We start from the raw sequence: 12083 nt of genomic DNA on the forward strand, positions 1-12083 counted from the left end.
ACTCTTTTGGAATATTTAACCCCCAACTTCTTACTTCAGCTTCACTGTTTCAGGGAAATGAAAGGGGGTGTCCTCTTTTCTCCCAAACCACTCTTACATATTCTGTGATCTGTAAGGGAATTTCACAATAATGTGACCTTACTGGCTGTTCACGGTTGAAAAATGTGAAGCTGTTAATGCAGTCATGTGTTATTCTGCAGGTTCCAGAGGAGTGGATGAAAACAATGAAGATTATCCGTCGAAGGAAGTCAAAAGTAATAATAATGTGCTCAATTTTGCACTGACCAGGAAACGGGTGCCAAAGGTAACTCTGCGCAGAAGTGCAAGTTTTTCTGTTTGTTCCTTCGGTTTGCTTTATTCCCACTTGTTATTGATTAGTCATGACTGTCACATATTCCGATTTTTTTCCTTGCTCTTTGTTTTTAGGAAGAGAAGAAGCTAGACGGTACAGACCCCATTTACAAAAGAAGGCGGAAGTTCTATTTGGAGGAGGTTTGTTAGCATATAATTTGCAAGTGCATCGTTGATCATTTTGCAGGTTCTTTTATGCAGTAAGTTTTGTCTGTCTCTCTTTAGGCCACTAACTTGGCCAGTAATGGCTCCACAGTTCGAGACAGGCCGGATCCAAAGGAAAATAAAGTGCGCTCTATGGCTACGCAGCTGTTGGCCAAGTTTGAAAATAAACCGAACTACACCATCCGCAAAACACAGGTAGAAACTATACACCAATATGTCTCGCAATCGTATGTAGATTTTATTTTATTTCCTGAGTACTAAGTACTGTATGCACTACATTTATCTAAACAACAGTCCAGAAATGGTAAAATCGCCATAGAATTTTTCTTTTTATTTCATGGATCATAAATATGATTTAAATTTCCCCAGTTATGAGCTCGATTCAGACAGTGGCTTGTGGTTTTAATCTGACAAAACTTTCCTTTTTGCTAGTGCCTCAAAATCTTCTCTTGTCTGATTTTGCTGCTGATATTTAATCTACTCATATGTTTCTGTTTCTGTTCTTTTTACTAACCCTCTGCAAAATCACAGTCAGACTTGGAGGAGTCCTCATTCCTCCGTACTCTCGACCTCACTGACGGTCTGCCAGTTAAACTCAGACCTCCGGTCCCACCCAAACCTTCTCCTGTGACACAGGTAGTCCAGAACTGCACAAATTAGACAAACCAAATGCATCTGAAAAAAGTGTTTAAAACCTATAAAATTACAGCACGTCCAATATATGTACTTCATGTAGTGGATTTTAGTAACAGATGCCACTATTGTATAAGGCTCTAGCAGAATTCTTCCAAAACAGAGGTTTTTGGGGATCTTTAAAAGGCCATACTTGTGGTTTTGCTTTCTTTGGGTCTGACTGACACGGTCCCTAATTTTACTCCATAAACCAGCTAAATGCCTTCATGCTTGACTGCAATCACATGTTGCACACGCACACTCATTGAAGCTGGCACAAAACTGAAATCTCAAAATTTAAAATACACAATTAGACATCTGTTTGTTACTTAAATCAAGTAAACAATGCTTACTTTGCAGTTAGCTTTAAATTCAAGCTTTATTTAATTTTCACATTTGATATATGTTTAAATATTCAGAATCACACATTATATGAATATAAGATCCACGCCTGTATTACAGATAGTCACTGAACAGGCTCAGGATGAAGCAGTTTGTGGACAAACAAGAACTCTTTGATAGAAAAACTTAAAATTTTAAAGTCACTTGAACATTTTTTGGAATTTCACATACATTTACTTACATTCCAAGATGGCTGCTTATTATGTTTGCGAATAGTCGTAGCCAATGAGATAAAAAAAAAAACCCATTGTGTCCTATTCAGCCACTGCTGAAGTCAAAGCATTGCATTCATTAGCTGAGCTGTTGGAAAACCAGCAAAAAGCAACAGTCAGCAATGTCATAAATTCTTTCATTCACGTTGAGTCTTCGGTTGCTGACTTGCAGTCTCAGATGTCAGGCTGGTTTTCCAATTCTTGAGCATCCCCCAAATAAATCTTCTTTAAAAACAGGTTCTTCTTACACATGCATGACCACGAGATGGTTACATAACTCTGGGAAAACATAAAGCAAACAGGCCCATATTGATATATTACCTATGCGGGCTGATTTTCATACTGTGCTAGCATGACTAATGTCTGCCAAGGGGGCAGGAAATCAATGTGAAAACTTGTGCTGTGCTTTAAAATGGCTGATTATTTTTAGTTAATGGGTTGAAACCATCCGTATGGCTTTTTACAGTATCTGATCTCTGAGTGGATGCACACAAAAACAAAGGATTCGTTGTTTGTTTGCTTAGTGACGAGTTATAAGAGCTCACATGTTCATTGTCCCTTTCAGTTTGGAGTCAGTATCAGAAAAGCAGCACAACAGTTAGTCCGCCTGCCTCCAAAGACTCTGCCCAAACCCCAGCTTCAGCCCCCACATCCATTTTCTGTAGTAAAGCTCAGACATGTCGATCTAGCGCATGCTGAGACGAAGCCTCAGCTGGAGGGTGCAGAGCCCCCTGTTTCTCCTTCCTCCTGTCAGTCAGCAGTCCATTTCATGACAAGAGTCCTCCATCGTCTCAAGGAGGTGGACGAACACATCTCTGAGGTGAACAGTGCCTCTTCTTTTATTTCTTTAACTCCTGTTTTCTGTCTATTTTTTCATTCTGTCCTCTTTCTAAATCACTGTGATTGTTGCGTTTCTCAACAAGGAGTGAATGTTGATTATATATCATTTTCTGATTATACATTTAGGCTCGTGTAATATGCAGTCTGATGGTGAAGTCAGCCCCTTTATTATCCAGCCTGACAAAAATTTGCAAGAGTAGTCTTACAGACCTGGCACAAACTGAAACAGACACACTGATTATTCGCAATCTGCAGTCACAAGCTGCAAATGGGTTCCCGCTAAGCGCTATACAAATACAGACCATTTACCATTTCCTGCACCGACTCCATTCTGCATTACAAAAGTATCAGTGACATATCAATCCAATATCAAATAATTTAGTGTAGACATTAAAGTGCAAAGGGATATTTTAGTTTTGAATGCACTTTCCTTTAAGTATGGGAAGAAAAATAATGCATGTGCTTATTAAAGATAACTTTGAGCTATTTCAAGTGCTGGCAGAAAGAAATAATAGACTGGTAAATTATTATAATCTGAGTGAAGTGTCCTTTTTTTGTAGATGTTGCTTAGTTTTAAATTAGGAGCACTTTTCCCCTTTGCTAACTTAGCTTATCTATATTTAGCGTTGTTGGAAGTTTTTGGCCTTTAATTTAGTCTTTTTTATGATCCTTTACAAAAGTTTTGAAATCCATATTATCATTATCATTATTATTATTATTATTATTATTATTATTTTTAGAGCTATCAGACTGTTGCTAACTAGCTATCAAATTATTACCACTCTCAAATCTGTCCATGACTGGAGTCAGAAGATCGCTAACTTAGCTTAGCATAAACAGTGAGCGCAGGGCTAGAAACATGCAACTTAGTTTGTTTTTTTGTTGGACTGCCAACAGACACAATGTCTGATTTATTTCTTTAGCAAGAGTCAGGAAGATATTAGAACTTACAGCTGTTCTGTGGGAGGTTTTTGTTCCCACTGTTGCAAAGTGCTTGCTCATAGAGGAGTTGCTTGATTGTTGGGATTTTCTCCAATAATGTGAGATTCTCCAGCCGACTGATGTGAATTGGCGCGATATAAATATATAAACAGGATATGAATTCACGAGATGTTTTTTCCTCATTCCACTGTTTATGCTAAGCTAAGCTAACCCCCTGGCTCCAGCTCTAGACTGACATGAATGGTCCACTGACACGCCTCTGATTTTGAGATTGTAAAAACAATGACGCTGTTTCAACACATAAACTCTGACTAATGTCAAGAGAATCAGCCACAGAAACTGTGTGACGTTTTCCTTATTTACATGTTGATTGGTTTAAGTGTCACCTCTTGTTCAGACATCATACAGACTTTACACTATGGAACTGACTGATTAGAGACTGTTTAATGTCCAATCTGACTGCTTTGGACATGTGTATTTTCAAATATAGGTCAGCCGCTATGTGAAAATGTTCCTTTAAGCTGCTGGCTTCAGATATTTTACCCACGCCTGTGTTATTAATGTTGAGATAAATTACATCATTATTTTAGTCTAATCTGAAAATGAGTAATTGTCCTTTTCATTCATGACTTTGGTTGAACTCATATACTAGTCTCTCATTTCTCTGCCAGGACTGTGTGACTATCCCGGTTTTCTGTTCCCGTACAGTTTGAGTAATTACATCAGCTCAGGTGTGAAATTAATATAATAGGGCGGCTTTTCAAACAGCGACGTCTTTGTTCTCCTCTTGACAATAGACACTTAGCTGTCGAATCCTGCTTCTCGTTGAGAAGACGATAGAAAGGTCTGTCATCACTTACGTGCGCAGTGCTTATTAAGCATTTATTAGTCTGCCTAATTTTGCCTGCGCACACAAAAAGGGTTGTTGGATGAACTGATTACTTTTCTTTTGCCATCCTGCAGAAAAAAGCTCAGACACAACAGGTTAGAGAGTTTCATGCAAAGAGTATAAAGGAAAAAGCCGTCCACCTTAGCGGGTTGTTCCCAGGAAACGGTTCTGATGTACTTAAGGTGAATATCTCCAGCTTGATGTGTGATCCCACACTATCCTGTGTGTCTCTGTGCTCCCTGCCCCTCAAAGTGTCCTCATTTGCACGTGTTTTAGGACACAGTTGTGGCATGTTTGCAGTGTTCTCCATCGTTCATTAGTTTTCTAGTGTGTTTATTCTTTGTTTCAATAGAACAAAAGAAATACTTTAACCTCAGATTTCTATTATTGTCATGTGCTTTGCATGAGAGCTTTGCTTGAACTGCTGTTTCTGCCCTTTGCTTTTAATTACTGGCAGTCCTCAGAGGACAGAAGTGTGTACTCTTGTGGTTTCACTCTTAGGGTTTCTCTGCTCCACCCTTCCCCAAAAAGCTGTCTCCAACTTAAAAAGCCCATTTCAACCCCCCCAAATATCCAGTTTATGTGTTTTACTCCTGGCCTGTAGTGTTAATATGGTGTGCACCATTTATAGTTGGAAGTTGGAAGTCCAGTTTAGAAAGTCATAACAGCCCCAACTTTACAATCCAAATTAGCATAAGGGAACGTAAACAACGGAAAAGCTAAAATTGGTCATCTGCACAGTCACTGTTGTGTGTTGACGCTACCTTTTCCGACTTTTCTACTGAAAGGTACAGGATTAATCCATTTACGTATTTCATTGTAGCTTGGGAAGAAACTGCTGGAGGTGGAAAAGGAGCGCTGCAGGCCAGAGAGAAAAATATGTAAATTGGATGCCGTTATAACAGCCAGATATTATAGCAAGAGTTACACTAGTAGAGTATAAAGGAACAACTCCTGGTAGGTAATTATAATCAAGTATTTGTGTTTTACAACCAGTGGGTACACATGAGTAAGTAAGTACATAAGGGCAGGATCATTGAAAAGGAAGCTGAGACTCAGCCTCAGTGTGTCAGTTATAGTGACAGATCTAAAATTCACTTTTTTGCTGTTTTCCCAGGGCGGCTCAGTGCGAAGGGCGTTTCCCCCGTCGGGTGACAAGTGTCACTCGTGTCAGAAGCGTGTTTATATGGTGGAGAGGATCTGCACCGAGGGGCTTTACTTCCACAGGGAGTGTTTCCGCTGTTCGACCTGCAGCTCTGTTCTTCGACAGGGAGCGCATGCTTTCCACTCTGAAGAGGGTATGCTTCTCCAAATGGCGTAGCCACATATTACCTACATGGCACAGAATAACTGAAATGGCTCATCTTGACCTTCACTTTGATCTTACAGGGAAACTCTACTGCAAACTGCATTTTGATCAGCGGAACAATGGGACGAGCATACGGAGGACTTTCTCTCTACCCTCAGTGAGACCTGTGCGTATTTATCCACCTTCCTCTGACAATGATGGATGCAAGGTGTCTAACTTCTCCTCCCATCACCTCCTTCTTAGAATCGTGATAGCATTCAGGAGCACCGTCCTACTGATGAAGATATCACCCCCTCCAGCAGTCCGGCAGACCTGCAGAGTGAACCCGCAGCAGGTACCTTCAGCTCGTTCATGAGGAAACAGCTGAGCTGGCCTCTGAGTGTGACTCGTGCTGTGTGCAACGCCCCCCGGTATCTGTCCCAGCGCGCGTGTCATGCAGCACGGGCCTTTGCCGGCCACCTGAGAGACAACGCACAGGACTACACGTTGCTGTATGAGCTACTGAGCATGAGCTTGCCACTGCTGTTTGTTTTACAAGAAGTACTGCTGCAGATGTACACAGAGGCTGTGCCTGATGGGCCGAGCTCTTTAGAGCCTTTACTGCTTTGGCTGCAGGAACATATCAGGCAGAGGATAATCTAGACTTTCAGCTGCAAAAATTTAACCCTCAACATTAAACCAGAGGCCGAGGAGTTCATTAGTTGCAGCGTCCTCAACCTGTTATCATTTTGTACATGTGCACAAGCACCTTCCTGATGTTTACTTACTTTTTATGATGACACTGTAGGTAGATGTTAGATGTGTGGGTGTGCTGGGTGTGCACTAGCCAAAGAAGACACACTGTAGGCTACTTATGCAAAAAAAAATTTGGTTTACTTTTAGTAGTTTACTTTGGGGTAGTTTGTCAAGCAAGGAAAACTGCACCAAATAATTTTGCAGTGGGTTTGATGTGTGAACTGTTATAATATATTGGACACATAGGTTAAAGAGTAAATAGGCAAGTAAATCAAACAAGCCATGATCAGAACATTGGAGCCTTTTAGGCTAACTTTTTACAAACTTACTCGTGAAACTGGCCCTGCAGTTAACTGGGATTATGACTGACTAACTTGATGCACTTTAACTTTGAGAACTGCCATATCAATGTAGAAGCAGACATTTGTCACATTTGACAAAAGCCTGTTCTCATATTAACAGTGACTGCAAGGCAGGCTTTCATTTGACTATGCATATGTACTAAAGACATTTTAATATGTATGCAGGCATGTCTTTTAACAGTCATGTAAGCAGGTTTTTTTACTATCATTTTATAAAACAAACTCTCTGTTTACTCTCAACAACTATTTTTTTTTTTTTTTTTTTGGATAACACCAAATGATATTTGACACTATGGACTGTCCTAAATACTTTTAGGTATTTAGTTCAACTTTGCTGCCATCTGCTGTTCACTCAGAACAATATATATAGAAATGTGGTAAAATTATAGCCGCAATTAAATTTAAAATAACCGAACAGGTTAATATTTGGTCTAACTGAGGAAAAACAGGAAACACAGGGTCAGCAGCACAGGGTGGCTCCACCGGAACGGAGAGATTTTCCGTTTTGCTGTAGACAATAGAAGCGGTGAGCACGCTGTGATGCGTTTGAATGTGCTTGCCGCTCTTGCTGTAATCTGAAAGCACGATGTCGGACAATCAACTGTAAACCTCTCTGACTAGAAGCCACATAGTTGCTTCCTATTTAGACAATCTATTGATGCTCGTGAAGCACTTTAGAGTAATTTTTAAGGATTTGAAAATCGTCTGGCATTATCGTAAGCGTTTGATGACACTATGTTTGTGTTTTGCTCTCTGCTGCCTTATAGTTTGTGTTAAATTACAGAATCGTGTGATCTTATTTTCCGTGCTGTGCAGGTGGAAAACATGTTTTGTTTTGTTTTTTAATACCAAAGAACAGTTTTCAAGCAAACTAACTGGACTTGCTTCTGTTTAGCAAGTTGACGGTCGAGCAAACTGTAATGTGCACAACGGTGCCAGCATTAACTCTGAATGTCAGTATTGTGCATCGTTTTCATAAACATTTTCTATCTTTGTGCACTGTGCTGTGTTTATTTGCCTTCATGTTGTCATTTTTTTTTATCAGTTCGTGCTTCTCTTTTCCTCTCATTCAGCGGACGCCTTTTATGAAGCCTGTGAGACAATCGGGTGGTTAGGAGAAATGACTTTTTAAAGGTGATCACCTGCATGGTTGCATCAATGTGAGGCTGTAGATGCTGATATCACATATCAGCGGTTTTAGTGCTGAAATAATATTTTCTTTGAAGTGACACTAAGTTTAAGCTAAGCTAAGATCAGGACTAATCAACAGTTTTGGGAATGAACTAGTACTAATTCAGCATGGTTTGAGACCTCTGCAAAGAAGCAAAGAGCAAATAAGTTCATGTAACTTTTTTTTATTCCGATCTCACCACAAGGTCTTAGTCTTTTTTGGAGTGTTTTCTTCTTCTTCTCATGGATACCTTAGTCGTTCAAATAAACTACTGCTTTCAAGGTGAAGAGTAACATTTCCAACTCAAATTTAATCTAAACATGAGGGAAAAAAGTGTTGCTTTTGTTGCTCCAGAATAGCTTCTGTACATATTGAACCTTGAGGTGAGATTAAATGTTTCTAAAGTCAACATTTAACAGTGCACCCTTTTTTTGGAATTATGTTTCATTGAGCTGATGTTGTATTTTAAAGGCGAGCTTCCATCAGCGTCTCCTTACAGGAGTTGGGGAGTGTGAAAAATATCCCTTCCAGCTCCAGACCGGCAAGAGTTGTCACTTGAATGAGTATCAATTAAATCAAAAGATGTATTTGATTTAAAAAAAAAAAATGTGAGTGAGGATTTAAAGAGAAGTACTCTGGGAAGACCTCTTCAGCCTGTTCTTCCCGTCTCCGCTGGAGATGGGCAGCTCAATGCTACGTTATCCACCACTTGCGCGACATACCTGAAGTGCAAGCAACACAAGCATCCAAACTGACCGTGATTCCTCCTCTGTGGAAGAAAGGGAAAAGCACACAGCTGACTCATGTGTTTATGCAGTTACTGTAGAATGAGTCCATGAGAGCTACACCTAAAATTTGGCAGTGGCGGCCGGAAGGTGAGGCTTCAAAAACCTCCAGCTCCAGATGGCATCACATCAGACTGGTAATAAAGGCATTATTCTCGAAGCCTTTCCATGATGATCTGACAACAGGGGCAAAGAACTACGATCTGTTTTCAAACCAACATATTTAACGTTTGAGAGAAATGTTGTTCATTTAACTAATAATAATCATATCCCTTACTCCTAGTCCTACTGTGGTATAGGCACAGATAAGCAACTGACGTTCTAATCCACCATGGTGGATGAGCCAGAGTCATGCATATTAGTCTCATCAGTAATTTTGGTTTGTGATGTTTAGTAAAGAATAAGAATTTTTTTAAAATCCCTTTGAGGTCTACATCTTAAGTCTCAGGCAACAAACTAACAAATTTTCTCAATAAGTGATATCTTTCCCTTTACATGTCTCTTTGCTGGTTGGCCTCTAAAAGCTTGTTTTAGGATGATAATGATGGATGAGGCACATTTTCTTATTATTGTCAGTACACGGTAATGCCTGTTAAAGAGAGATTCTCTTGTTCAGTTCATGAGATTTAGAAGCAGACTTCTTTTCTTTGATTTATTAGTGCCGATATGACAAACACAACACTATACGCTGAAAAAACGGCTGTTAAATTAATGCTATTTTTCTTTCTTGTTCCCAGCTTTTTCATGCATGCATAAAAGTGTACAAAGATCTCTTAGATATGTCTTAGTTTTTCTCTACTCAAAATCAGTTGAACTTGCAGACTATAAAGAACAGCCGGGCATGTGCAGATTTCTTTTTAAAAGTCTGTTTTCTTTGACAGAAGAAAGCCATCACCTCATCCACTCATCAGTAAAAAGGGACTTCAAGTTTTATTGCTGGGCAAGTCTATCAGTAATGGGTTTTGTTGTTGTTGTTGTTTTAAAATAATTTTTTTATAATTGTTTGATTTTGCATCACTGTTTCAGGTTCTATTGCAGAGTAAATACACAGTAGTGACTGCTAACTTTTGATATGATGAATGTTTTTCTACCTTGATGGTCACATACAGTCAGTATGGTGTACACTTTGTTTTGCTGGGAAACTTTGGGTCCCTAGACTCACATCAGCCACCTAAACTTTGTTGCAAGCCAGTCAAATACATAGTGCCTCCAAATTTCCCAAATACTAATCAGACTGTGCTGCAGGATGCACAAGAGCAAGCAGGATCCAAAGAGGAGCCATTCTACAACCCACAGGACATGAATGTGCTACATCCTGGTGCCAGACATCCTGTATCCATGTCATAATGGGCCAGAGTGATTCTGACAGCACGACTTCTAATATCAGGCATTATCTTTTCAGTCCAACAAAAGAACATTAAACAAACTAAAAATAAAGCAATTAAAGCTGCTATAAATATATATATACATGGCAAAATTAAGTCTGACCTATTACACCGTTCCCTATTTTTTGTCATATAGATTCTGAGCACTCACACAATGCTCATATTAAACAAGTCCACCACTGCCTCTGTATCTGATATCATAAATATGTTTATTAACTCATCTCTGTCTGTGAGCACAGCAGCCTCAGCCACCTGCTGTTCACACCTTCTGTTTGAAATGGGCAGCCAAGATCCAGTGTAAAACACATATTTGAACTGTGAATCGTGTTTGCAAAGAACCACCGGTAGACATAATTCAAAGGAGGGTGCTGGAAATGAGCGTAACATGTCACCTTTAAAGAAGCCTGTTGCATTTCAGTGAATATTCATGAATATTCTCAGAAATGTAGAATTTTTTTTGTACTAACCTCTGCCTTTCTTGAATAACTTGAATTACATCTGGTTTTTGATGTACACAATACATTCTGTCTCTTCATTAATCAATCTCGAAAGCAAAGTGCTCTCTCATGTCTCTGAAAACTGTAGGTCTCAGAGGTTAAGCTGCCATTGACTGCTCAGCGAAAAATGAAAAAAAGATGCTTGCAAAAAGTAGATAAGTGAACTAAAAAGTCCTTGGCTTTAAAAAGTGTGTTCATCTTTTCAGATGAAGACCGTGTCATTTAAAAAATACACAGCAGTGAAGCCAAAAAATGTTCACTTTAAAAAGAACAAGCGATGTATGCAATCTTAAAAACAGCTTTTCATAGATATGTTTGAAGCCCTGTGAAAAACTAAGTACTCCCCACGATTCAGTAGCTTGTAGAACCACCTTTAGCAGCAAAAACTGGAAGCAATCCTTTTCTGTGTGATTTTATCAGTGGAGGAATTCAGGCTCACTCTTCTTTATAACGTAGCTTCAGTTCTATGAGATTTAAACACATTTATTCATACACAGCTCTCCCACTGCAGCATTTCAATCCCATTGAGGTCTGGACTTTGGCTGGGTCATTGCAACACGCCCAGCCCTTCTGTTGTACATTTTCTGCTCTGCTCTGGATCATTTGACTCAGTTTTGGCATCTGTCAGACAGACAGCTGACATTTGACTCTAAAATACTCTGGTATACAGAGAAGTTCGTTGTCAACTGCAAGGTGTCCAGATCACGAGGCTACAAACAAACCCAGAACATTGAAAGTTGGTATGAGGTTGTGCTGATACATTGTGTTTGGTGCAGTGCATCATGGCCAAACATTTCCACTTTTGTCTTGTTTGTCCCACGTTTTTCAGACTAATTGAGACCTGAGATGTAGCTCTTGGGGTTTTTTGGTTTTTTTTTTGCAGTTTCTCTCAGTTCTGAAATTGAACGTTGACCTTGCGTTGAATTCGCTAAGACGTCCACTCCTGGGAACATTGTGCCATTGTGCTTCACAGACATGTTGAATTCTCCAGACCAGCAAACTGCCAAAAGATCTGCTTTTATACAGACGGTCACACTGGATCAATTAATCAAGTGCATTTAGTTATCACTTAGCCTCTTTATTCCTATGGAAATAGTAAGGTCATACTCGCATCCTTTGAAAGCTTTCTTTTTTACATATCACTATGTGGAATTTTATTCTTCTAAATGTTGCTTCACTAAAAGATAAAGGGCAAAGACTACGTTCACAACTACTTAGCAATTACTTAGGTATAAGCCACAACAGTAGATGGACACGAGCCATTACACAGGAACAGAAAAGTAATTTAGAGTAAATTGATTTTAGGACAGAGAAGGTCAGTGTGTTGTTGCACAGGAAAAAATGGGGAACTTTTGCTTTGTAGAGG

At 39.5% G+C, this 12083-nt stretch overlaps 1 protein-coding gene across 7 annotated transcripts in view; it reads left to right on the forward strand.

The window, feature by feature from the left end:
- The window catches only part of mical2a (microtubule associated monooxygenase, calponin and LIM domain containing 2a), a 40598-nt gene extending 29580 nt beyond the window's left edge, over positions 1–11018 (forward strand). Inside the window, exons 14-24 of one of the 7 annotated variants that reach the window (XM_014335901.2) lie at positions 201–304; positions 427–492; positions 577–711; positions 1048–1152; positions 2368–2622; positions 4548–4655; positions 5591–5771; positions 5863–5948; positions 6026–6116; positions 7953–8013; positions 8522–11017. In XM_014335901.2, the coding sequence (XP_014191387.1) occupies positions 201–304; positions 427–492; positions 577–711; positions 1048–1152; positions 2368–2622; positions 4548–4655; positions 5591–5771; positions 5863–5948; positions 6026–6116; positions 7953–8011 (1190 nt within the window). In that variant the 3' untranslated portion in view covers positions 8012–8013; positions 8522–11017. Of the gene's footprint in view, positions 1–200; positions 305–426; positions 493–576; positions 712–1047; positions 1153–2367; positions 2623–4547; positions 4656–5590; positions 5772–5862; positions 5949–6025; positions 7876–7952 lie in introns of those variants that run through there. The other 6 variants (XM_042220553.1, XM_014335899.2, XM_014335900.2 and 3 more) reach the window with 6 other exon arrangements.
- The last annotated feature ends 1065 nt before the right edge of the window (positions 11019–12083 follow it).

The sequence above is a fragment of the Haplochromis burtoni genome, unplaced genomic scaffold (genome assembly GCF_018398535.1).
Source record: "Haplochromis burtoni strain Fernald_Lab_line unplaced genomic scaffold, NCSU_Asbu1 Contig_50, whole genome shotgun sequence".
Taxonomy (NCBI): domain Eukaryota; kingdom Metazoa; phylum Chordata; class Actinopteri; order Cichliformes; family Cichlidae; genus Haplochromis; species Haplochromis burtoni.